This window comes from Ursus maritimus, unplaced genomic scaffold, assembly GCF_017311325.1.
Source record: "Ursus maritimus isolate PB19 unplaced genomic scaffold, ASM1731132v1 scaffold_3, whole genome shotgun sequence".
Taxonomy (NCBI): Eukaryota; Metazoa; Chordata; class Mammalia; order Carnivora; family Ursidae; genus Ursus; species Ursus maritimus.
Window position 1 is genome coordinate 83,104,851 of NW_024425563.1, and position 27,848 is coordinate 83,132,698.

The 27,848-nt window shown below is 40.4% G+C and overlaps 1 protein-coding gene across 1 annotated transcript in view; it reads right to left on the bottom strand.

The window, feature by feature from the left end:
* CCDC146 (coiled-coil domain containing 146) overlaps window positions 1–27,848 on the bottom strand; it is a 109,678-nt gene that overhangs the window by 24,698 nt on the left and 57,132 nt on the right. The window contains exons 3-9 of the mRNA XM_008686160.2: window positions 14,343–14,425; window positions 10,925–11,134; window positions 5,931–5,988; window positions 3,952–4,128; window positions 1,981–2,054; window positions 844–1,071; window positions 17–203 (exon numbers count right to left, since the gene is read on the bottom strand). Coding sequence (XP_008684382.1) covers window positions 17–203; window positions 844–1,071; window positions 1,981–2,054; window positions 3,952–4,128; window positions 5,931–5,988; window positions 10,925–11,134; window positions 14,343–14,425 — 1,017 coding nt within the window. The remainder of the gene's footprint in view (window positions 1–16; window positions 204–843; window positions 1,072–1,980; window positions 2,055–3,951; window positions 4,129–5,930; window positions 5,989–10,924; window positions 11,135–14,342; window positions 14,426–27,848) is intronic.

Here is a 27,848-nt window from a genome sequence, read left to right on the forward strand (position 1 = left end):
GCTGTTCAGCACCGACCTCTAATAGAAGCCTTTGATGTAGTGCTTGAGTTTGAGTGAGTGCATCCCAGGACACTTTCAAGAGTAGCTCCATCTTTTTTAAATTTCGAAAATCTCGTTCTTTTTCTCTTTGCTTACGAGAAAGTTCATCATGGTAGTTCTGCTTGTCAATGAGACAGTTCCGTAAATTGAGATCCAAGATCCCTCTGTTCCAGGTAAAGAGAGAAGACGAAAGCAGTTTGTCATCAACTGCCCTTCATGTTTTTCCAGACAGCATGCTCAGCATATTTGTACAGAAACTATCCTCATATGAGAATCAAATTTTATATAATGCCAAAAGCAACTTTGTTTGTAAGTTGGCGTCATTTAGAGTCACAATCTTTTATAAAAAACACAAATGGAATAGAAGCTCAACAGATACAGAGGCTGAAATTTTATTTAAAAATAGGAATTAATACCTTCCTAGGGAACTGCACCACAAAGTTATTCCCATTAGGAAAAAGTCATGATTACCTCCAAAATACCATTCATCCTTAGGAAAAATCCTTCAACTATAGCATCTTCCAATGATATACTTTTCAGAGGTATATTTCACAAACTTACAAAAATACAACACATTATATCCTTAAGATTTGGTCATAGGAAATTGAGGTAAATGATGAGTAAAGGGTGGGGAAAAATATTTGGAAATACTTTATTTAATAGTTTTTAAATTAATGGTAAAAACCTATTTAAAACTCTATAAAATATTTAATTGAATCAACATAAATCTGTTTGAGATTATGTGTTGAATCCTCAAACATAAATTGAAGAAAAATTTAGGTGATACACAGAAATATTACTAACCTTTCAGTTAGTGAAGTTGCTTCATTCTCTCTGGTTAATTCCAGGAACTTGACCAATTGGTTATAGTCTCGTTCTCTCATTTCAAGTAAGGCTCGTTTGCCTTCAACTTCCTTTATTACATCCTCCTTCTCTTCCATTATAGAATTAATTTTGGTTTCAACTTTCTTTAGCAAGTCATTTAGCTCTTTGAGTTCATATTCCAAGACGATTTTTTTCTTTTCCATTTCTCTGTGGAGGATACGTACATACACGTACAGATACATACATATATGTGTACACGTGCACACACACACACACACACACACGTTTGAGCCCATGCTGTCTTTACCTATTTTTACTTGCTGAAAAGGCAACAGAAGAGCTAGTGATGAATTCAGAAGTGGGGTGAAGATCACAGGTGGGCCAGGCCTGGGGGGTATCTCCACTGAGTGCCACTGAGGGCAGTGATTTGTCCTGCCTCCTCACTTTCTCCCCCTGCAGCATCTCCTGGGATCAACCCTCATCCTGACCAGCCTCCCGAAATCTTTCAACTTCGTTGGTGCTGATGTGGCTTTTAGAACTGTTACTATTGCCTGCTTTTTTTCCCTCTTCACCAGAGCAATCATATTGTTTCTACAGAATTTTTGTATCTTCATTTATCTTTATCTTTTTGGGTTCCTCTAAACCTTGAGAATTTCCTCCATGATTTCTGCCTCCACATCTACTCTGAATGTTTGGGGGTGTTCCCCCATGTGAATAGTTGGCAAAGTAAAGAGTTGCTGTCCTCTGGGCTTTAGGCTTCTGGTTGGATGACAACACTTCTAAAACATGAAATTCAACACAGTTCAAATAACTTATCTCTTGCATAGCTCTGTTAAAGTCGGTTGGATTTCTCTATACAGATTTAATTTATAAATTGGAAAGAGAATATCGTCCCCAGATTAAGACATAACTAAGTGTTACAAATGACAGTAATATGCTGTATTATTTTCTTTAAATGAACTTGATACACATAACCTAGACAGGGCCAAATGCAGATATTTTGAAGGTTATAATAGTAATTTGATGTGTTCAATGGGTAATATTCTTGTTTTAGCATACACACATAACTTGGGGGAGAGCGGGCTGGGAGGGCCTAAAAATAATATTAAACCATACACTTTTTTGCGTGTTGTTTTTTCTATCTCTTTTCCAATTTGTACGGGAACAGCTTGATGGTGGACCACTTCATCCTAGTAAAGAAATGAAACCATGTTAAATTACATAGTCTTAGACCAGAAGCAGTTAAGACAAGAAAATTAAATAGAAAAGAACTACAATGTACAGAATTCCTGCTGTCCTGTACCGTGCAGGGTGCTTTAATTATTTCATTTAATACTCACAGGGACCTTATAAGATAGTTGTGGTTGTTACCAGTTTAAAGAGGAGGTAGCTGGGGCCCCTGGGTGGCTCAGTCGGTTGGGCATCTGCCTTCAGCTCAGATCATGATCCCAGGGTCCTGGAATCGGGGCCCGCATTGGGCTCCCTGCTCAGTAGGGAGTCTGCTTCTCCCTCTCCCTCTGTGCTTCACCCTCACTCCTGCTCTCTCTCTCAAAATAAATAAATAAAGTCTTTTTTTTTTTTTTTTTAAAGAGAGGAGGTAGCGGAGTGTAACAAATGCTGTTTGTTCCCTTTATGGCTGTACGCCCATCCCTCAGGGGTTGCAGAGGTTGGCTGCTAACAGCCCATGCTTGTTCTCTCTGTAGGATTGCCACTGGCTGAGAAGAGCTGTCTTATCGGGAGTAGAGGGAAGAGGGCAGCCCTCCGTGACCAATGCCTAAGGGATGTGGTGATGTAACAGCTCATCCCCTCTGCCTCTGGGTGGAATTCATGGTCTAGAGTCCCCCATGGGATCAGGTTGAGACTAGAGTTCTCCTGAAAACACATTTTGGCCCTGCTCCTTCCCAACTCTGCTACTTCCCTCCCTCTCCTATCAGATTCTCCATAGTGCCCCCCCTCCACGAATACTCGTCTGAATACTAGAAGCACTGCTTCTAGGGAACCCTGCCTAAGACTCGTGCGAGGAGAATTTAAATAATGTTCCCAAAGTCACACAGCTAGGAAGCGGTAAGGCCGAGATCAGAGATTATCTTTGTCTAGTACCACTTTCTACTTCTCTCTGTGGATTCACAGAAGGCTTAGTTTTAGCCTCAAGCAGCTTATGTACACGGCAGGGGTTCTGGAACAGCCCTTCCTGCCTGAGGATCACACTGGACTTTGGTGCTTGGGGTAACACACAGGCGTGGAGGTTGAACACATCATGGCAGTGTAGTGCATTTCTCCCTGGGATCTTGTTCAGGCCTGGGGCAGATCCAAGTTTTGTAAGGCTAAGACTCTCTTTAAGAAAAAGAATAAAAAATTGCAATGCTAAATAGGCTCAGGGCCTTGGAAGAGGCTCAAGCAAGTGAGGGCCCTGAAGCTCTAGCTTTGTTGGGCTCCTGGTAAATCTGTCTGCTCAGTTCCTATGTTCCAGGGAGCAGCTGGGTATGTCTTGTTTGACTGCTCTAACACCCTTAAGGAAAAAGAGGTTAAAGTCAATCATAATTGTCCTTTAAGCCAATGAGTCTCAGATGTTGTTGTTTTTAAAATAACTCTAGGTTATTTAAATCATTTTTGAGAGTTATAGATATTTCAAAGTAAAATGAATTTTTAACTATCTCCTAAAACATAAATGCATAAGCAAAGTCTTCATCACTTTCACGGGGAGAAGGAAGTAGAGTGAAATCAGACAAGGATAAAGGGATACAAATGTACATAAGAGGTTAAGACATCTGGTTGCTCTTCAAAGAAGGGATTGTGTTTGTGACATTCAATTCTAAAGCTGAAAATGCTGGGTGAGGTCTAGCGAGGTCTTCTCCCTGGGTCAAGGGCTCCACATTATGGAGGGACTACCAAACACTTTCAAGTCTTTTGCGAATTCCCGGAGCCTGGGTGTATTTTGATTGGATCAGTCACAACATTGAGCATTTCAGTTTGTGTGATGCTACCTACCCCTCTTTGTCAAACCTGTGCGGTTAGTCTTGATAACCATGAATCTTTATGTTCACGCAGGCACAGTGCTTACGTATTTATGAACCGTAAATAGCACACCTTTAGGTTGACCTGATATTCCAACAGTTCTTCTAGTTCCTTCTGCTCCTTCAGTAATTGCTTTTGCTTAGATGCCAAATCTTCCCGTAAATTTTTGATTTCCAGTTTCTTCTGCATTATTTCCTTACGTAATTCTTCAGTGCTTTCTCTCAATAGTCTCATCTTCTTCTCCATTTCCTTTAAAAGTTGTGAAAATTATCAGGCTACATAGAGCCTGAGCAAGTATCCGTCTACCCAAAAATCACATTAAAAATAATTACTCAGCATTTTGATTGTATTTGTTTTGAGCTTCCCAAATGATTTCTTACAAAGTTAAATACAGTAATGACTTCTGACATCGTCAGTCAAGGCATGACAGTTGTATGGCATGTATTAAACATTTTACATGAGATTCATACTTGTATTTTTTTTTTTTTTTACTAGTGCTCCTTTCTATCCTGTATTTTAAATGTGTCCTTTTGGAGTTAATTTTTATTTCATACCCAAAAAACATTAGTGAAAATTTCCAGCCTATTTTCTAGTAGTTTTGTGATTTGACATCAGATGCAAATAATCTTTGACTATCGGGCTTGTGGTTAACCTGAGTCCCACGTGAGAATTAAAGACTAGGGAGTTCATATTTGGAAAACGCAACCCTTTGTGCTCCTTAATCCCCCACTTTCTTATTGGTATTACTTCTCTAACTCATTCATGTTCTCACCCAAAGGCCCTTCACCCCAGACTCATAACACATCTTTGTTCCCTTGACTGATTGATTATCTGGGGACTGTTTGACCTATGGGAGAGAAGCCTTACACTCAGACAATCTACACATTATTAGTGACTAAGTGCATGGATCCATTTAGCTTGTTCTGGGCTTTCTACATCTCTCCCTCCTCCACTGCTGCTGGGAGAGGGTAAAATTGATGAACCTATGATCTGGAACTAAAATTCAAAATGCTTTTTCCCATAAGATCTGTGTGGTAAATGATAGTTAGGTGTACTTATATTATAGTGTGTATATATATATATATGCATATATGCACAAGAACACACATATAAAAAGTAGTGTTGTACTCTATGCTAGACAGGTTTTTGTGCCTTGGAATTAAAACACCAACAGCACACTTTTGAAATATAACTGTTCAGAAGAAGGCAGCTGCGCAAAGTGTAATGACGTTTCTATTTATTTTGTATGATAGATCACGAAAAATGGACTGAAATTCCTGTTCCTCTGGGTATTTGTCATTCTTCTCATTATGAGGAAGAGGCTGTTTCTCTACCCCTTGAGTTTAGACTTAGCTGTGTAACTTGCTTTGACCAGTGAAATATTCCAGAAGCAGAGGCTTGAAAAGTCTTGTGTGTTGGGGTTTGCCATTATTTGAGGCTGTTTGTCTCTTTCTTGAGGCTGGAAACCCTTCCACCATTACATGACTAACTGGTGACATGTGATCTTAGACCAACTAGCCTGCCAACTGGCCGACACACAAATGAAGCCATCCTAGACCACCCAGCCCCAAATGAACCAGCTCAGACCAGAAGAACTCAGAACTGTGGGGGGGGGAAAAAAAAAAGAAATGTTGTTTGTTTTAAGCCACTAAGTTTTGGGGCACTTTGTTACGCAGGAATAGATAAGTGAGACATCTCCTTCATGAAAATTTCTTATAATGAGCTTGAGATGTTCAGGAAGCTCTGAGGGTAACAACTACGCAAAAATAATGTTTTTATGTGCCAGCCACAGAATCCTTTTTCCCCCCCTAAAAGCAAAGCAGATATTGTCGAACTAAACACAGCCTAAATTAGATGCCAAATAGCTAAGCCTGTAATAGGCATCACTGTGTGTATTCCAAAAGTTATTCCTTTCAGCATTATCCATACTTAAGACTCTTGGATCTTCCAGATGTCTCATGGTGTGGTTGTTGTGATAAACAGTAATATTTATCAAAAGGGATGTTTGAATCCAGTTGTGCTTAACAAACTGTAGACCATCTAAGACTTACTCCTGGCTTAGGTATCTTCTCAAATTCCTTTATTATGAGGTTTTTTTCTTCTGTTAAGCTGTAAAAAACAAAAACAAAAACCAACAAGTTTGACAATGTACAAAAGAGTAAGCTATTTCTGCAGTAATAGCTTTCTGTGTTCTCTTAGAATGGGCTTTCCATGTTTGTTTGCCAGGTAACCTGGCGTCCATTCTTTGGGATGGCTTCAGTGACTCCCAGTTAGGTGCTTCCTCCCCAGTCCTCCCACAACACTCTGCACACTCACCCATTGTCTCACCACATTATAGCTACTTGTTAGCACGACCTCCTCCCTAGACTCTGACCCCTTCCAGGCAGGCTCTGGGCCTTTTCTTTTTTATCCTATTTGCAATGAACCAGTGCCTGCCTGGATGACTCAGTGCCTTCCACTGGCTTCATCAAATAAGGAGATCTCACCAGCCAGTAGGTCTGGGAACTTGGAGCTAAAGATGCATGCATACCACGTTTTATTTTTATGAATTTTTATTTGAAGTCATGTAAACTAAGGGTAGTGTAATAAGTATGTGCCACATATGGAATTTAATGTAGGTCAGCTGTCTTGGCCACAAGCTGAAGTTGAACTTTCAGAGTTCTGAATACGTATGCCTTGACGATACTCTACTTCCAACCTATTGATCCTACACCTCACCCAGGCTGCCACCAGGGGGTGGTAGTGTGCTGCCATGGTTCAGTTGTAAAGGCCGCCTTAATGTCCCTGAGTTGGAAAAATGGTGACATGAAGCTCTCCCACAAGATAAGACTCACAGCATTTCCTTTAAATAAGTATAAAATGATCTTCTCTTTAAACAAATATAGGATGGCTAATTCTTTAGGACATTTTAAACTAGTTACATTTCTATCATGTGTTTTTTATTAAGAAAATCTGATTTTTTTCCTTTAAAGGATGCATATTTTCCTATTTATAGAGAAATATATCATTCATAATCCCATCCCATCACACCACAGTTGATCATTTTTATTTTCCTTGTATCTTTTAATAATATTATACAAAATGTGTACATATGATTGAATCCATTTTTACTCAGCATGTAATTAAAGAGATCTTCCCAATTAAAAATATCTTCAGACTTCAAAATTAATAATTTAATACTTTCAAAGTTTCCTAGTGGGTGGATATCGCACAATAAAATAATCCTAAATATCATCTATCTTTCACTGACCCGATGTCAGGTAATTTATATGCATCATTTCTAATCTTCAGAACTTACCAAGTAGGTATTATTTTCTTCATTGTACAAATGAAGAAACAGGAGTTAAGCACCTTTTCCAAAGTCACACAGACAAGGCTGAGCTGACATTCAAACCTAGAAACTTAGCTCTGATGTAATATCAAGCTGCACGCCTCTGGAATACATTATTATTTAAGTATTCCATTATTTTTTAGAACTTAGATAGCTTTCAGTTTTTCACTTTTGAAAGTAATAAGGTAGAAAATATCCTTATGCATTCTATCTTTTTCTCCTTCTAAATCCTCCTTTTTGCATGGTATTACTGAAATAAAAAAACCCACTTTTGTGCCTCTTGATATCTGTTAACTGCTAACATTTTAAATTGACATTAAAATTTAAATCTGCCTGACATTTCCAGCTTTCCTGACTAAGGGGTGCTTCAGGGTCAAAGCTGCTCCGGATTCATTTCTTTTCTGCAGCAAAAGTGTCCTAACTGAAACCATGTCATCAAAGTGTTTTGGTTTTAAGGACTTGTGAGTGAAAAGACAATACAGGAAGCCCTGGATGTTGTCATGTGCGAGAAGCATCTTCTACCATCAGTAGAAGAAACAGCATGAACGAGTGGAAATTGCAAGAGGTAGATTTTGAACCAGTACGAGCAATAAACATCTAAGAGTCAGGCTGTCCAGAGCTGGGATGGGCTGCTGTGGGAGGCTGTGCGCTCCCGTCAGGAGGTGCTGAAGCATAGACGGGTGGTCACTGAGAGAAGATTCTGGTGATTCTAATGTGTAGTCAGGCTGAGAACCAATTTGGGGGCCAACAGTTTTTAAACTTTGACATGTCTCAGAATCCCAGACGGAGCTTGTAAAACATACACACGTTGCCTTGGGTGGAGAGACTTGGATAGAAATTGGAGTCATTAGTTTTAGGGTTGGATCTACCTAAGTTTCTCAGGCGCTTCTCTTTCAGTTATGAAGACTACACCTTGCAAAACCTGTTCTAAGCTCATTCTGTTCTTGGTTTCCACAGGGAGAGCAGGAAATATTTTAAAAAAAAAAGTGTTTAGAAAGTAAAGTCTGTTCCAGCTGTGAGTATTTCCTTACCACTAATCCTGATGACCTGGATGCCCCTTGGTCATAGCTAACATTCTGGAATTCCAGATGCGTTGCTAAAATACTCCCTCTGTTTCTTTCTTGCCGGATCTGTTTGTTTCTTGGTTCCAACTTTGCTGTTACTATTGGACTAAGAAAGGAAAACAACTACCAAGCCCTGGATGACAGCACGGGGACGGCGGCAACCAGCTAGGAAGAATAAAGAGTCACTACAGCCAGGATCATAGGATAGTCCCGTACACGTGCAGCACGAGCGTACCAGTCTCCACATCCCCACTCAGGACAGACAGTGATAACTGACCGTGGCTGAGACTTGCCAGAATGCATCAGATTTAGCATGAGGGACACAATTTATTTGCTGTCCAGATCTGAGGAATTATTAGAAAGCAGAGAAGCCCCAAAAGGTGACAAAGCGAAGAACAAGGAAGAGGCTGAAAAGAGTATTGGAAAATCTTTTCAGAGAATGTTTTTAGAAAGATAATGACTTCTACTTTGTTTCAAAAATAAGTTCTCAAGAGTATTTATTTAATTACTTTATTATTTATTTATAATGTGTATTTAACTTACTTAAGAAGGTTATATATTCTTTCCTAACCTGCATATTCAAGAGGTCAATGAGTATTAATCTCAAAACCAAAGCTGTGGTGACAGATTTAATTATTAACTGACCACCATTATACTCACCATTAACATTTATTAAAGAGTTTCTATTGTGTGACAACATGAGAAAATCAACCAAATTACAGAGTAAAATTTTTTTTCTCTAGAGCATCTGGACAATATATTCTTCTTCATAGTTGCCAGTGATTCAGAAGTTCCTAAAGATATTGGGGTGGAGGGGTGCTAGTTATTAGGGCTTCTGTTATTTAGACGCTGAATAAAATGAGTTTGTTGTGCTGATCTGAAAAATATCATCTGTATATGCAGATGAATGGTTTTGTCTCACTGGCTTAGTTTCTTTATTTTTAGGTGGGGATGGGAATATCTACTTTTCCCTGGGGAGGAAGTATTGAGTGAATTTGTTTCTGTATCATGTAATATAAAATATATTAAAGCTAATGAAATACAGCCTATAGTTCTTTCCTGGTATTCCTTTTGGAATCACCATTATTTTTATGAAACTAAGTTTGTCAATTCTTGAGCTGCTAATATTTGAGACTGCGAGGGAGTCTGCTCAAGCTAGAGTATTATGTGTTACAAATCCAAAAACAATACACACCAAGCATTTCTGCAAATGCGCGTCCTGAATGTTCTCGTTCACTGTAGGTCACTATGCACGGTCCCCTCCCTATCCCAAGTAACTCAGTGAACAATTTGCCTGTCTATACCTAAAAGGCAAGTGTTCTGGTTGTTGCTGGGCATTTTTTTCCTTGGCAGGAACACTTGGAAATTTTAAACAATTTAAATATCAACCGACTTATGTTCTTCTTACCCTTTCATGGAAATGTCAAGCATTCATATTTTCAATACTAATGAACAACTAACAATTGTTTTAATTTCATTATTTTCTCAACTGAAAGAGTGCTTACAGAGCACAGAAATAGCTAGGCTTTCTTTTTATAGACCTCACTGTGAGCCTGAAACAAGTTTAGATTGAAAGATGAAAAAGAACTCAGATTTTGTTTTTGCCCTGAATGTAATTCTCCTGATTAAGCTAGCCTTCTTCATCTCCCAGTTGAAAAGACAGATCCCAATGAGAGGATTCGAAACCCAGGGCTTACAGAGTCCTCAGAAAGTCACTCAAATCATTTGCTTATCTCTCAGCAGGAATGAATTATATTCGCTCTGTCGGAAGTCTACCCACTCTTAAAAATACCCAGAGAAAGTTCTGCCACCTTAAAAGGTAACAAATTCCAGGAGCGAGTATTTGGCTTTCTCTTCAGTACCCAGGCAGAGCACCCAGCACACCAGAGCGCAAAACTTGGATCGTAATCATTTTGAAATTCAATCTAAAGAGTGTGATTTGCTGAACAAACTCTTCCACTGACTTGCTCCTCTGCAGGAGAAATGTTAGAGATTTTGGAAAGAACATTTGCCTTCTAGCAACACATTTCTACTTTCGTTCACTGAATGACATCCTCTAAATCTGGATAAGTAGTTGTGTCTTCCAACAGGATATTACTTCCTTTCTTGATTCTGAGGAATAGGTTAGGAGAATAAGGTTGAATATGTGGCCCGTGTTGCTATATTAGAAAAATAGAGGGAGCCAGATGTGACCCTCTGCTCACAGGGGTTTGTCTGCAGAGCGCCTGTGGGGCGACCGCCATGCAGCCACGTGGTCTGGCACTGCTGAAAGGACATGGGGCCACCATTGGGCCAGGGAGGGTGAGAGCGTGTGCCAAGTCCTTGTTCTCTGCGGTGTGTTCTTTGGCTACAGTTTCCAGTGCTTATAGCTTTCCTGACACAGGGAAAACAACAGCAGGGATCTCCTCCTGAGGGCGTCTCCCTGTCACCTGAGCTTTTTTCTAGAAGTTGGGTAAGCTTCTTGTTCAGGAATGGCCCGTTCTAGGAAACCAAGGAAAGAGCTAGGCTTGTAATCATCTTGACATTGCCATGTCATACTCACTGTGCCTGAAATTCCTTCTGAATAAAGTCTGATTTTTCTGATTTTGTTTATGTGGAAAGAGCTTTGCTCAACTCTACTTCAATGTGTTTGAGAGAGGAGTGCACTTACCTATTTAATCTGTATTGATTGTGGAGCTCTCTTTCCTTCACTGCATTATATTCGTTTTGGTACTTGAGAAGTTGTTCTCGCATTTTAGAGACCTCGGTGGTGAATGCCTCAGGAAAATTATCAGCTTGCTGAAGGTGAAACTGCTGCTGTTGTATTTGCTCGGTGAAACGTTTGGCATCCTCTAGCAGTTGGACCTCTGACTGTTGCGTACTGGGGTCCATGAAACACAGATTCAAATAATGAGAAGGCTGTACTTTTAACACCCGTAGTAGTTCACATGGCAGTCTAGCAAGGAGAGGAGGGAACATGTCCACACTGCTCCCGGTTCCTTCCATTCCCAGGTTCTGTTCAATTCAGTGATATTTTTGTGCCAAGTATTGTACTAGGTACTGGAGGTGAATGGAGCTCACAGTCTCCCAAGGGGAATGGATGAACTAGGTACCTGGAATACCAGGTGACAAGTACTACCACTAGTGTCTAGATCAAGATGGTGGGAGAGACAGAAAGAGCATTGAGTTGGACGGGAATGTGGTATTTGTACTTGACTTTGAAGAATAATCATGACTTCCCGGACTTGTGGGGGGGGGGCGTTGATAATAAGGACAAGAGTGGGTCCTCCCTTCAACTGCCCCGGCAATGTGGCTTTCCCTAATTCCTGAATTCTCCTGAGCTGACTGTAGGAAAATCTTGTCCTCCTCAGTGAACTAAGAAACAACAAAGTTTTCTAAGGACACTTTACTAGGAAACTAGGAAGAAACATTCTCCTATAAAATTATGGACTTAAAGTACCTTAGAGATTTCTGATCCTACCTTCAATGTCTGGCTAGAGCTGGACTTGAATGTCACAGTTGAGGGGGATTCCCTGTCTAGGTCTTGACCCCGTCTAGGAACAAGGGTTAAATATCTGGCAAGAGGCAGATTTGAATGGACACAGAAACTGGACTTGGTGAAATCCTCTAAAACTCACCCAGCTCTGCTCCAGGCTGGCATCCGCAGCAGCCTCGTCAGCAGCCCTGACTCACCGTTCTCAGAAACCCAGCTGCCTCACAGTAGCTACCTTTCCTAGTGGAAGCAAGAGTGGTGCCGTGTCCTGTTTTAAAGCCAGGTGCACACCCCACCAAGTTTCCTCACCAAGAGAAATCTTCGGGGGGATCCTCATTTGCGAAGATGCCCAATGACTTGATCAAGGATGTCTCAACTGAGGTTACCTGCTCCACCCATTTCCTCTGGTGTTAATATGGCATTTGCTCAGTAACACCCAGCGAAACATTTCCTGGAACATAATATGTTCCAGGCACTGTGTTAGATCCCAAATAGCAACAGCAGCTATAGTGATAACATGTATAATTTCTATTCACGAAAGCTGAAGTTGTTTCTTATAATTCAATTTCCTTGCATATAAATCTCAAGTTGCCTGATCTCCTTAATGTGAGTCTTCAGCTGCGGAAATGTGAAGTGTTGACTTGTGCCACAGGGCCTGATGCCCCCCAGAAGGAAAGTGGACAAGGTGGCTAGGGTTCTAGCCAGAACACAAATGCTAATTTACCCACATGGATTTGAAATATAGTGTCAGCAGAAGAGAATTTAACAACTTCTATAACGTGGTTCCAGTGTAAAACTCATTTGGTTTCAGTTCAGCATTTCCAGGCTGTATCTGCCGTGCTAAAACCTCAGCAGCAAGAGTGGAGAGTGCGTCTTCACGCCGTTCTCACCCACCAGGCAGGAGGAGTGGGAGAGGGTAGTGGGTGTTCGTAATGACAAGAGAGGGAACTAAAGGGTCAAGAGGAGGTAAAATGTGGGTAGCAGAAGGGAAGTAAGGGTTTTGCAACACAACCTGGAAGTAGGAAGAAATAACACCATAGCCTTGGTCCTATGTTGTTGTCTGTCACTGGGACACAGGGAACTAAACTGTGGCCCAGGGAAGGAGGAAGCTAAATCAGCATCCCACAAAGCTCTGCTGAGCTCTAGACGAGAGCTATGTGGAGGGCGAGAAATGTTGCTGTATTCCTTGTATCTGCAAAGGGACTTGGAGGAATGCCCTGAGAACTGCACGGATTCCCTCCCCTCTGTCATTTAAGCAGTGTGAAGTATGTTGAAAAAGCTTACCCCAGACTTTCCATCTAAATCCTCCAAGTTCCTGAGTCTTGAGAACTATCTGTACATACTGGCAATCAGGGCCAATTGTGGAAAATGGAGTCTCCATGAGGGATAGGGGTGAGGAGTTAGCTCGAGGCTTCCATCAAGGAAGAAGAGGAGGAGCCAGAGCTGGATGGTTGTTAGGAACTTGGGTGGAGCTGAGTATTAGGCAGTGGAGTGAAAGTGAAGGGCGCATGGGAATGCAGCTCTGCTTCTCCTTGTGCTTCGCTCTTCCCTCATGCTCCCATCCTCAAAGTAGCCAGATTGACTCTGGGCAGGAAAAGCAGTAGGGCTAATGTTTGAAGACTCGGGGAGAGGATGGGTGGGGAATGGCAGGATGGAGTTTCTATCCATTGCTGTCTCTCCTTGGCTCTTGGTGAAGACATCATGCAAGGTAATGAGGCAGGTGGTTATGCGGAAAAGGAGGGAGGGGGATGGGGAGTAGTAAGGAAGAGCAGCAGAACTGGATTTCCCTTCTTTCTTCATTCTCCTTCTCCCTGATTCCCAGTGGTTCATAGCAGGTGCTTAGAAAACTTTGTGGAATTATCCTGTGGAAGCCTATTCTCACCTGCGGATTGGAACTAGGCTAAAGAGAGTAGCCTTGGGTAGGTGGACGAGGTAAGAAGACCAATGTCTCAGCAGATGTAGGCTGGGGTTGTGCTCGAACATATAACTCTGAGCAGTGAAGAGAGATGGGGAATGGAGAATCCTACAAGAGTGTTCTGTAGCAGATAATGTCAGTGTCCCATCAAATCCCACCCCCCAGCCCACTCTGGGGGTCACCTGTAGCTTTGGTGGACAGTTACCATACACACTGACAGCACCTGTGTGCCTCTGCCTGAGAGCTTTCTCTGGCCATAGGAACTTGCTTGGCTTCTCAGAGGGTGTGCTAGAAACGCCAGGAGCTCATCTCCCTAGGAGCAATCGTTAATCAACAATGGATGGAAAACAGTGGACAAATATCCCAGTTTCCTCACCCTTTGGTGGGAGAGTTCCGAGGTGTGTTCCACACACTCAGGGGGTCCTCAGTGAGACTGGGCACCAGTTGGCCACAGTGTAAACCTGCAGAGAAGCACACCCCTGGCTACATTGCTCCCTTCCCCATCTCACTTCCCCATCCTCCCATGGTAATTTCTGGTATCACTTCTCAAACTACTTGAACTCAGACCTTTGCCTCGAGGCCTGCTTTTGGCAGAATAAAAAACAAGATAGAGCCCATCACACACATACGAAAGAAGTATAAATATGATAAGAGATGTCTCCACATGAGCAAATAGCCTACCTTACCACGGTATCATGGAGCAAGGTGTACTTCGCTTTTAACTCTGCCATTCTGGTTCCAGGAAGTTTTCCCATACTGTGTAACTAGCAAAGAGAACACAAGACCACTGTTAGCCAGCACCCTCCTTATGCTTAAAGCAGAGATAAAGTGGACATAGGAATATCTTATAAAATCCTCCCATTCAACATTAGAGAGAAAACATACAAGGCAATGTGGTGTATTATAAAGATGCTGGGTGTTTGGAGAAAATGTTCTACTCTGCCTCTTGTAATCTCTATGTTCCCAGGCAAGACTCTTACCTCTCTAGGTAAATTGAGGGAAGGAATTGAGTTAAATTCTTCCAATTCTAAAAAAGCATACTTCTAGGTTTAGCAAACACCTGAATAGTATAGATGATTAGGATGGCTATTTGTAAGTTGACAGAACTAACAATCATCGAACATCTGTTACAAGCAAGTGTTGTACATCAATTATTTCATTGTCAGAAATGTTTTGTGAAGTAGGGATTATCTCAATTTTAAACTGAAGTCTAGAAAGTTAAGTGATTTGTTTCAAAGTTACAGAGTTAGTTAAAGGCAGTGTCAGAATGTAAACCCAAGTGGTCCAGCTCCAAAAACCCATGATCACTCCCCTGTCCCACAATCTCTCTGCCTCTACAGCCAAAGAAGCATGTAACTTTATTTGGTACATAAAGTGATATCATTTGTTTCTTTTTCATTTCTGGAAAAAGAACTTTTGATTTACTCTCTGAGTTAGATGATAAATAGTAATAGACATCAGAGCACAATATGAAACATGAACGTTTTACTATAATGCAATGAACATTTGTATTAGGTTTGACTTTAATTGAACTGCTACTGACATAGTATCAAAACATGCAACTAAAGAAAAGATTTGTGTGTATCAATGCCGTGTTCTTACCTCCAAAATACTTCTTGAGTCCATCCCTTTTCCTCTCCTTTTCCTGGTCCCACTAGTCCCAAGTCCCATCCCATCTCATTTGGACTACTGCAAAACCTCCCACTCTCCCCATCCCTATCCCTGTGTCCACTCAGGCCTCCTTCAGTCTACTTTCCAGGGAGGTTTATTTTTTTAATCAAACAAGATTTTGCTATGCTGGGTGTTCAAAACTCAAGTGGAATAGAATTCAAGACCCTGGAGATGACCCCTGAGGTCCTATATGATCCTGCTACCTCCCAGTCTCCTTTCAAAACCCTCTCCTCAAGCTCTTAATGCTCCAGCCACACTGGCTGCCTTTTATTTCCCTAAATGCGTGAATCTCCGTCCTTCCCCAGGGCCTCCATGTTGGCCATTCCTCGCTTTTCCCCGACTCCAATTCTTTCTTCATACCTCAGTTTCTTTTTTTTTTTTAAGAGTTTATTTATTTGTTTGATAGAGCGTGCACAAGTAGGCAGAGCGGCAAGCAGAGGGAGAGGGAGGAACAGACTCCCTGCTGAGCAGAGAGCCCAACATGGGGCTCCATCCCAGGACCCTGAGATCATGACCTGAGCTGAAGGCAGACGCTTAACCGACTGAGCCACCCAGGCGCCCCCATACCTCAGTTTCAATATCAATCTATAATCGGGCCTTCTCTGACTTCTAAATTAAGATAGATACCCACACATACCGCAGACCCCAAAAGAAAGTTGTATTTCATACCATATAACATATTACAGTCTGCAGTAATAAATATATTTATGTGACTCCCCAACTACTTGTATAAGCACCATGAGGAAGGGGCCTGGGTCAGCTCATTCTTCACAGTGTCCTCAGCTGTTAGAAGCCCAGGCACAGTGCAGCCACTTGGCAAACACATGCCACATGAGCAAATGAATGACTGTAACTGATAAAATGCAAAGGTCAGAGTCTCCACAGTGGCCTTTCATGGTCTCTCTGTCCACATCGGGTAGAAAAGACATTGTAAAATGCACTGTAAAACCCTCTCTCTCTCGTGAAAGTGTTTGGGATCTTCTGCGAGGGACTTACAAGCTGGAGACAGACCTGGGTCCCAATGCTCACAACTGTCATTTTCTATATATGGGTGACATATGGTAAACAAGATTTATTTATTTATTTATTTTAGTTATTTGCATTCCAGTTAGTTAACATACAGTGTAATGTTAATTTCAGGTGTACAATGTAGTGATTCAACATATACAACACCCAGTGCTCATCACACCAAGTGCCCCTGACCTCTTTAATCCCCATCACCTCTTTCACCCCTATCTCCACCCACCTTAACCATCAGTTTGTTCTCTATACTGAAGAGTCTATCTCTTGGTTTTCCTCTCTTTTCCCTCCATGATCATTTGTTTTGTTTCTTAAATGCCACGTACGAGTGAAATCGTATGGTATCTTTCTCTGACTTTTTCCGCTTAGCATAATTCTCTCTAGTTCCATTCATGTCATTGCAAACAGCAAGATTTCATTCTCTTTTATGACTGAGGAATATCCCATTGTATATATAGATACCACATCTTTATCCACTCACTAGTCGATGGACATTTGGGCTCCCTCGAAAATTGGGCTGTTGTTGATAGTGCTGCTATAAACGTCAGGATGCATGTATCCCTTTGAATTAGGAATTAGGTATTCTTTGGTAAATACCACTGGTGCAGTTGCTGGATCTTAGGGTAGTTCTATTTTTAACTTTTTGAGGAACCTCCATACTGGGTAAAGAAGATTTGTAAGCCCCTTGAGGAGGTTCTGCTTCTCCCTAAAACAAATATCTTAAAATGTATTCTTATGCCACCTTAAATATAATTTACATGTAATTTTTTAAGTGTTGAGTTGCTATTGGTAGGTTGACCTAGTGTTACATTTTATAGATATTTCAATAAATACAATTATTTTGTTTCTTCAGTTTTCTTTCTGCATTTTTGAATTAATATGTACTTTACTTCAGATCTCAAACATTTTCATAGGTTCCTAAAAAACAGTGTAGGACCTAGGCATTGTGCTTTTAAGGACTAATATGTTTAAAAAAAAAAAAAAAAGCTTTGCATTTGGGCCCTCTTAAAGGAGAAAAATTACTGGGAAAAAGTTATGAAAAGGTAAGGGTGAGAATATGTGTTTGTATGTGTGTGCATGTAATATGAAGACCATGTGGGGACCAGCCTTGTAATTAGGCAACAAGTTAACCACTCTAAGTAAGCCATTGGGTACGATAATTATGGACTCTTATGTTTAAAAATGCATATAGTATTTATCATTTTGTTTTCAAGCTGAAAAGACATTACCTCTCACCTACTGCCCTGCATGATGGAACCAGAACAAATGTGACATAGGTCCTCCCCTACAGTAGTTCACAGTTTGAGAAGATAGACACAAATTACAGAACACTAGCACTACACTCAGTAGCTTTATTGTGAGTAAATAACCACATTTGGTATCATGCTGTTATTTTCTCTATATTGTAAGTTAAAGCAAATAAATAAGATCATAAATTACAGACCACTTCCAGATGATGGAACTTCCAGAATGGTCCTGTGAAGAGCTTGATGAATCCTCCCCCTCAGAGAAACATTGATTCAACTCATCAAAATTATCTAACACAACCGTTTTAAGTCCCTGGAAATTGACCTAAGGGCATGCAAAATATTGAGATGTATTTATTTAACAAAATCTGAAACTGAATAAGAACAGTAGCCGACTATGGCATTTGAACCATGAACTGTACCCATTACCCCTGGCCCCATGTTGTGGAAGAACTATTCTGGGCAGGCTTAGCAGCCAGTGAAGAGCTTATCTCCCCCACCTTCCTATTGCTAAAGACCTCTTCAGGTGGGTGGGGCAAGGTTAAAAATAAAAACAAGGAAAGAATATGTATACAGAGACATCAGAGGCTGCACACTATGGGGAAGATACACTTCACAGAATTAATCCAGCCAAGTCACTAAATGAATAAACAAATGAACAACAATAACACAAACCCAACAGCAACAACAACAAGCCTGGGCAGAAATCAGAAACTAAAGTTGTTACAATATATTATCTAAAATGTCCAATTCTCAACAAAAAATTATGAGTCCCTCAAGAAATAGGGGGGGGAAAAGGGCAAAAACTCTTTGGGAGGGTGCAGATGTTGGACTTAACAAAGACTTCAAAGCAGCTATTATAAACATGTCCAATAATGAAAGCAAACCATATTTAAAGAATCACAGGAGAATATGATGTCAATTCATCAAATAGCGAATATCAATAAGGTATTGATCTAGAAGGCCAAGAGCTTAGGTGATAAAATGATGTTCCTTGGGTCGTAAGAAGGTATGGTTTTTGTATTTTTATGTTTGCTTATCTGTATTTTCTACTTTTCTCCAACACATATGTATTGCTTTTAATAATAAAAGTCTATTAAATATGCTTGAGAACTATTGCTGTAAACAGTAGGGATTCAGAGCAGAATTTTAAACTGGAGAGTGCCGTGTTCAGATCTTACTGGCAGATACAGCCAGATTCTAGCTCAGAGTTAGAGAAAACTCAGCTGTTTTGAGTCTTTTCTAAAATACCAGTTAATTGAAGCCCGATGGCAGGTGGATCAGGGGTACATGTTGGCAGGTTCTATGACTACAGAAAAAGCAGGAAGGCGAGAGAGGCTTCCTTTCCTATTTGCTGTTTCCATCACCCCAATAGTCAGACTGCCTTTGGTGCCTACGAACCTATGAAGAAAGCTGACAGGGCAAAACATCTGGTATGTCTCTGTAGTTTCTACATAAATTGAAAAAATTTAAGTCATAGACATTTAGAAAGAAGATTGATAAGCTATCTTTTATGTGGTCTACTCTCCTAAAAACCAATCTTTCTTAAAAAGAAAAAGATCCAACTGTGAAGAACGGATTCTAGCCTCCTTAAACATAAAATTCATAATCTGGATATAATATTCATCCAACAGGGACTTTTCTGTGGAATTGTAAACTGTCTCCTTAAGCAGGTCTGTCTCTGGTTGGGAACTTCAGACTCCATTCTAGCAGATGAAATGCTTCACTCATGAACATCTACATGGAAAAAATGGTTGCATTTTCACACTGCATGATACAAATGGGCACAGAAACCAAGTTTGTCATGTTTTAAAAATGCAGGATCTAAAGCACAGACCCATAAGACCCAACTGATGTCAAAGAGTATACATAATGAAAGGTTAGATATAATGTCATAAAGTTCATAAATATGATTTCACAATAGACAATTGTGTTACTGAATTGCCTTGTTGGTAATTGAGACTGGAAGGAAACATTTACTCTAGAGCTGAAAGTTTAACAAGAGTTCATGATTCATGGACAACATGTAATGATACGGAAAATATTTCAAAAATGGAAATTCTAGGACATTCCAAGGAAAGTAAGAACTTTCACCAAGTGAACTTATGTGGAAGGGGGCAGCATGAGGAAACAATTAGGTGTTTGTGTGGGTGTGTGCAGGGCAGCCACAGTGACCGTGGTTATTAACCTACTCTATTCTTGTTGCCTCTTTGACATTACCTACTGGTTTGGTCTTATCCTGATAAATCGTTGACTTTGGGGGCAGCATAAACTTTTCAGCATAAATCCTTATCATTCTTGTCTCCCACTCACAGTCTCCCTTTCTCTGCTAGAAATAAACAACATGGCCATTTGAAGCAGTTTCCAAATGCAATGGAACTCTCAACAAAGCATCACTCCTGTTGTTTGACTTTTCCCCTTGGTTGTTATATTAAGCTTTAGCTTTCCCATATACCTAACTCATTCACCAAACAGAATTAAGCCACCTGAACTCATCATCTACATCAACGGATCCATTTATCCACAGCCACCCCTACCCTTAACTTCTTTCCCCAAATCTCAAAAATGAAGTCCTCCTTTCCTCTTTTTAAGGCAAACCTATCCACCTGTGTTTTCAAATATATACTCTCCTACCTTGTCCTAGGCATTAAAGCATCAGTTATACCTTCTTTTCCTTTCTAATCTCTATTTCTCCCACTTAACTGGCTCAGTGTAGTATTGTATTCAAGTACATCATAAGTGGACTTTGATTTGAATTCCAGCTTTGTTACTTTTTTTCCTTTTCAGATTCCAGTGTAATTAGTGTACGCTGTTACATTAGCTTCAGGTGTACAACATGCCTCAGCAATCCTATACATTACTCAGTGTTCATCACGATAAGTGTGCTCTTAATCCCCTTCACCTATTTCCCCCATTTCCCCGCCCACCTTGCTCTCGTAACCCCAGTTTTCTATATTTGAGTCTGTTTTTTGGTCTCTTTTCTCTCTGTTTTGTTCAGCTCTACTACTTCTTAACTTTGTAACCTGGAGTCATATTTAATCAATCTGTGCCTCAGTTTCTTCAGCTGTAAAGATAAAAGTAGTCCGAATTTCATAAGTCTGTGTGAAAACTAAATGAATAATTATATGTAAGGTATTTGGTATAGTGTCTAGTACACAAATAAGAGCTTAATCAATGGCAGTTATTTTATTAGTATCATCATTGACATTGTCCTCAACCTATAAATTTGCTCAAGTCTTTCTGATTTAAGAAACAAAACAAAATCCACCTTGGGTGCTATGCTCCTATCTCTGTCTCCTTCACTCTCATTTCAGCTTTTCTCAAAGGAGTCATAGCTCTCTATCTCCACTCCCTTACCTTCCGGTCACTCACCAATTCATAGTCCCTGTGTCACCAGACCGATACATTGACCAGTGACTTTCTCATTTCTCTGGCTGATTTTGAGATTTTTCTCTTAACCAGTGTTTTCCAGTAATTTGTTTATGATATATCTGGGTGCTTGCTTCCGCCTGAGATTTGGTCGCAATGTTGTATCTGTGAGTTCATAGTTTTCATCAAAGTTAGAAAAATTTCAGATGTTGGTTTTTCAAATATTTTTTCTGTCCACCTCGCCTCTCCTTCTGCAACTAATTATTCATATGTTTGGCCACTTGATGTCTGCAGATCACTGATGTTCTCTTCATTTTTATTTTACACTCCTTTTTCTTTGTTTCCTTTTGAATAGTATCTATCGTTAACATCTTAAGAATCCACTGATCTCCTTTTCTTTAGTGTTTAATCTGCTGTTAATCCCATCCAGTGAATTTTTCATCTCAAATACTGTATTTTTCATCTTTAGAAGTTTGATTTGAGCCTTTTTATAGCTTTCTCTTTTCTCATTATGTTTATGCTTCCTTCCACCTTTTTTCTAACATTCAAAATCTCTTTAATATCTGTTCTGATGTCCTTGTCAATTAATTCTATTTCCGTTCTACTCCATTGTTTGATTTTTCTACTCATTATAAGTCATATTTTCCTGCTTCTTTTGTGCCAGACATTGTGAATTTTACACTATTGGGAGATGGGTTTTTAAAAAATATTCCTTTAAATATTTCTGGGCATTGTGAGTCATAGTTAAGTTAAGTTGGAAACAGTTTGATCCTTTCAAGTCTTGCTTGTGATCTTTGTTAAGGAAGTCCAGAATGATCTTTTGTCTAGGGCTAATTTGGCCCCACTACTGGGTCAGTACCTTTCTACTCAGTGCCCATACATTAGGAGGTCTTTCTGTTCTGATTGGTGGCACGTGAACTATTGGCTCTGTATGAGTTTCAGGTGTCATTCCATCCCCTCCTTTCTGGGAGTTCTTTCTCCAGCCTCAGCAATATCCTCATAAGCATGCACTGATCAGTATTCCTCTGCTGATCTCTGGAGCTTCTGCTCTGTGACACTCTTCCCTCTCCTCACCTATGTATTTTAGCCACCTTGGCCTCCCTGAATCTCCAAGTGTGTCACCACAAATCAGCAAGACCTGGTTCTATTTGGGTTCCCCTCCTTATGCTGTCACGTGGAAACTCTGAGTTGTAAGATGGCACAATTAAAGGTCTCAGTTTATTACGTACCCCCAGAGATTACTGTCCTGTGCAATCTGTTGTCCAAAGTCTAAAAATCACTGTTTCATCTAATTTGATCAGATTTTAGTTGTTTAAGGTAGGAGGGTAAATCTGGGTCCCATTACTCTGTCTTAGTTGGAAGTAGAGCCCCAGTGGCCTCTTAATTATTATATTCAAATGACATTTCTCTGTCCTTAGGTTACTTGATGACACTTATTACTATTGACTTATTATAGTGCATTATTCCTGTAACTCTTTCCTCTTCCAGGTCCTGTAATATATAGTCTCACAGGTCTCTCTCTTACTTTTCTCTTTTCTTCTCTGGTCCTCCCTTTAAAAGTTGGTGGCATCCAGGATTTGGTCCTTATCTTTTTCCCCTTTTTAAACTATTTACTTTCCCCAGGGCCTCTTATTCACTCCCAGAGTCTGAGATACCACCTACATGCTGAGGGGTCTCCAGGCTGTTATTGGACAAGCTAGAACTTTATGTGGGCAAGGGCCTTGTAAGACTATGGGAGCTACGGTGAGAGAGTAATAAACACCTTCTTTGTCCAAACCTTGGAATACGTGAAATTGTTTACTTAATGCAGTATCAGTGTTCAGGTATTGTGATAATTTTGACAGAAATTTATGATCATGCAGCATTTTATCCTTTTATAGAATAAATAAAATCCATAATTCTTTACAGAGCATGTGGCAGTAGATAACTAACCACTTCCCCCAACTTTTAAGTCTTGTCTCCCTTGTTAATATGTCCCTCTGTGCTGCCAGCAAAAGACAATTTTCACCTTGCTTTAAATCCTTCAAAGGATCCCAGCACCTTCAGGATTAACTCTAGGTCCCTTAACATGGTAGACAAGGGCTTTCATTATCTGGCAGCTAACACCCTCTCCAAACTGGTCTCCTCCCTTTCTAAACCTCCCACGACCATTTCAGTTATGTGTTATGTCCTGTGGCAGGCAGAATGATGCCCTTCCCCTCACCCCCAAAGACGTCCACATCCTAATCCCTCTGACATATCTAGGGATTGTTACGTTACATGGCAAAAGGGACTTTGCAGATGTAATTAAGAGTGTGGACCCCGAGATGTGGAGATCATTGTGGATTACCTGGCTGGCCCAGTTTAATCATAGGAGTCCTTAAAAGCAGAGTGCCTTTCCTGAAGGAGGAAAGATTGGAAGTGTGAGAAGAACTTGACCTACTGGGAGGAAGGGGTTCATGGGACAAGGAATATGTGTAACCCCTAGAAGCTAAAAAATAACAGAACCGGATACTCTGGTAGAGCCTCCAGAAAAGAATACAGTCCTATCTACACCTCGATTTTAGCTCAGTGAGAACCATGTTGGACTTTCAACCTACAGAATTATAAGATCATAAATTTTGTTTAAGCCACTGTGTTTGCAATAATTGGTTGGGAGAGCAGTAGAAAATGAGTACAGTTCCCAACCATACCATGCCTCGCATGTTCTATTCCCCAATCTTCAATTTCTTCTCTCACTTGTCCACTTGGAGAACTCTTATTCTCCCTTCAAAACATCTCAGTGGTCAACTGAGACACCTCCAGGCAGAATCACTTTTTTTTTTGTATTTTTAGATGCATCTATTATTGTATACTACTACCAAAATATGTTTAAACATGTTTTTCCCACTAGGTTGTATATTCTTTGATGATGGAAACCCTACATTACCTACCTTTGAGCCCCAGCACATGGCTTGGTATCTTGTAAGGGTTCAGTAATGTTCACTAAACTGTTCCTTATCTAAGCTTATCTTAAAACGAATGATGCAGTTGGAAGTACTCTTGTTCATTCACTTACTTGTCAGAGAGGGTAGGTATAAAAGAGGAATAAGGCATGGTAACTTGGCCTGAACATTGACTCGAAAGAGGAGAATGGCTGTACAAAATTGGCTGCCTTCCCCATAGCTTCTCTTTTCATTTCTGTGTGGTTGGCAAGGTGCACAGGATGAGCAAAGAGGTCTGGGACTGTTCCCCCGCAGCTGTCTTTTCCCTCCTCTGGTGGCCCACCCCAGGAATGCGAGGGGGAGCCTCCAAGTGTCAAACAGGACCTCCCACGAGTTAAGGTATCAAGTGCAGTGGACATTGTGGATGAGTAATGTGATTGCTTAACTATATGTAAGACTTCAAAGTTAAGTTATAATAATTTTAAGATAACATGTGCAGCCAAATAAATAAAAAGCATGCCTTTGCATGTACATGCTACAGGATGGCATTCCTTTAAAACACTCACATTTGTCCCAGAAGCTGTAATTGCTTGGAACTTTATCAGTCATTTATCCCTTGTTTAAAATATTCCCCCTTTTCTTCCAAAGATCATGAGGAGAAATGGTAGCAGAATGGAGTGGCGGTAAGCCTGGGAGGCAGGAAATGAGCCAGATTGAAACCCAGATGCCTCTTCAAGAGCTTCAAAGGGTGAACCAATGACGAAGAGGAAAGAACTTAACTGGGCCAAGACATGAGGGGCAGTCACATAAGGGTCAGAACATAATCAGAGTCAGGAAACAGAGCCTAGTTAAAACCAGTGAATGACCAATGTCGCAAAATAGGAACCAGAAGAGTAGGGGTCGGCGGCAGGGATGTCATGGGACCCAGAAAGGATTGTGTTGCCAGTGGACTCTGACCAGTCAGCTTTCAGTCCTTCACACGCACAGTCCCACCTCTAGCCCACCTATAAAGATCTTGAGCAGCCTTAGGCAGTGAGAATGCTGAAAAGCTGGGGTCCTGAAAGGCCAGGATATATCTCATGTAAGGACTGTAAATGTATGAAGGTCATGTCCACAGCTGGTCAGTTGTTCATGTCACTTTGTAGTTCACAGACCAAAGCCCCTACTCTGACCCTGTCCTAAGGGGGCTGGATCCCTGGGCCTGGCTGCTCTCTGTGCGTATCCACCATCAGGCCTCCTCTGGTGTGCCCACAGCAGCGCCCCTCCCAGCTGGCTGCCAGCCGGGGTCCCCCAGCTCCAGGCCAGGAGTTGGTGGGTAAAGGATATAACCTCTCCCCACAACAAAGAAACTTGGGACTTCCGGTGTCCACCTTCCTGGTTTGAAGATGCTTCTGCCCACAGTGCTCTTGTCAGTATTCACAGCAGCGTCCTCCACTTCCCCTTCTAGGAGGCAGATTGTGAGGGACAATAAAGTCTTTCACTGCTGATTGCAGAAGTGTTCTTTAAAAAAGAACAAAAACTCAAAGCTGCAGCTTGAATTTCCCCATTGATACCATAAAATGGAAACTTGGGAGCAGAATATGGGGCTGTTTGAGTTCCACTCTTGTTTTTTTCTTTCTTTCTTTTTTTTTTCAACAAGAACATTTTTTACTTGATGCATACTTCAGAATACATGATTCTAAAAGATATATATATATATAATTAAATATTTAATATGTAAATATTAAACAACACACTACTAAAAGCAAAGGGCCAAATAAGAAATCGAACAGCAAATCAAAACATGTCTCAAAACAAAAGAGAAAGAAAACACAATATTCCAAAACTATGGGATGCAGCAAAAGCAGATGTTAGAGTGAAATTTATGCTATAAATATTTGTATTAAGTAAGAGTTCAAATAAACATTATACCACAAGGAACTAGAAAAAGAAGAAACTTAGCTGAAATTTAGTAGAGGAAGGAAATTACGAAGAAAAATCAGAAATAAATAGCAGAATAAACAGTAACATAACATTGAAAGTAATGACCAGTTTTTCCAAAACAATAAACAAAATTGGCAATGCTTTAACTACGTTAACTAGGAAAAAAAGAAGAATCAAACACCAAAAGGAGCGATGAAAGAGATAACAGTACAATAGATACCACAGAAATACATAGTGTGATAACAGATCACTATAAACAATTCTATACTAACAAATCAGATAACTTAGGAAAAAAACCCGGATAATTTCTTTTTTAAGATTTTATTTCTTTGAGAGAAAGAGAGAGAGAGGGCAGGAGCAGGGGAGAAGGGCAGAGGGAATGGGAGAAGCAGGTTCCCCGCTGAGCAGGGAGCCCGGCACAGGACCAGATCCCGGGACCCTGGGATCATGACCTGAGCAGACACCAAACTGACTGAGCCACCCAGGCGCCCCCAGATAATTTCTGAAAACACACAAGTTACCAAGATTGAATCATGAATCTTGAATCCAAGAAATAGGACATCTTCTTAGACCAATAATAAGAATGAAAGTTGAAGTAGGACTCAAAAATTTCTAAGCACAGAAAAGCCCAAGACCACATGGTTTCATTGGTGAATTCTACCAAACATTTAAAAAAAAATGATTAATGACAATCTTAATCAAAATCTTAACAAACAGGGGAATAGAGGGAACGCATTCAAAATCGTTCTGTGAGGCCAGTGTTACCCTGATATCAAAGCAGGATAAAAATAATACAAGAACAAAAGAGTCTAGTTTGTCTGAAATAAGTATTGCTACTCTGGCTTTCTTTTGACATCCATTTGCATTATTAATGTCTCTCCACCTCCTCACTTTCAATCTGCAGGTGTCTTTTGGCCTAAAATGAGTCTCTTGTAGGTGAGTTCCACTCCTGTTAACTCACTGATAAGGGGCTTTAAATCCTGGCAGCATATTTGGACGAGCCATTTCATTTTTGTTAAATTTATTCCGAGTATTTTATCCTTTTTGATTCTATTATAAATGGAGTTGTTCTCAGAATTGCATTTTTAGATTGTTTATTGCTAGTGTGCAGAAGCCATTCAACGTTGTTCACTAAAATTATTAACCGTGAAGATAGAGGCCAATCATCATCACTCTGTCTTTTTATGTGTTCTACAGATGTTTAAGTTAGGCAGAATATCTTTGACCCTCTTGTTCACTTGATGAATCCCGAGCATCTAGACTAAACTGACACTGAAGTACACACAAATATTTAATGAATCAGGCCACGATATCTCACACATTCTTAAAGTACATATCTTGTCAGTATTGAAGTCTGGCTCACATGTCTGTCTACCAGATGAAAAGCTCTCCGGAGGCAGGGATCATTCTCGAGCCCCAAGAACCTTGCGTAGTACATGGCACATGGCAGGTGCTCAGCACATGCCTAAAGAACCTAAAAGTATCTAGCAGAGTGGGGGTGTGACATGAAAGATCGAACATCTCACAAAAGGAAATTTCAACATACGGCTTTTCCTCTCTATATACATGTGTGAATTGGACCAAGTGGTCATCAAGGACATCACCAAAAGAAAATAAAGAGGTCAGTTTAGAAGGAACACCGGCAGCCTGAAGGGTGTTTGTGTGTATGCACCTGTGTACGCATGTGTGTAAAGGTAGGATGACATGAACTTGATACTGACTGTGCGAGATTTATGGATTGCTTGACTACATGTGGAATATTCGTTGCTTATACAGTTGGGAATGGAATATTAAGTGCCTTTCAATAGAAAATTTGTTCATACATTTTCTCCTGATACCTTGCCACCCAGGGGAAGTCCTCACCTCAACACGATCTATCTCTGAGGAGGCATTACTCAGCCCAGAGTTAATATGAATAACGTCAGTAGATTGATGGGTTAAATTTAAGTACCAGAGAGATTCAAATCCATAAATAAAGCAGAAAATCCAATATCCGAATATTTGAATCCAAACAAAAACTCTTTAAAGGGCAAGATAATAGAATTTTTTATAAC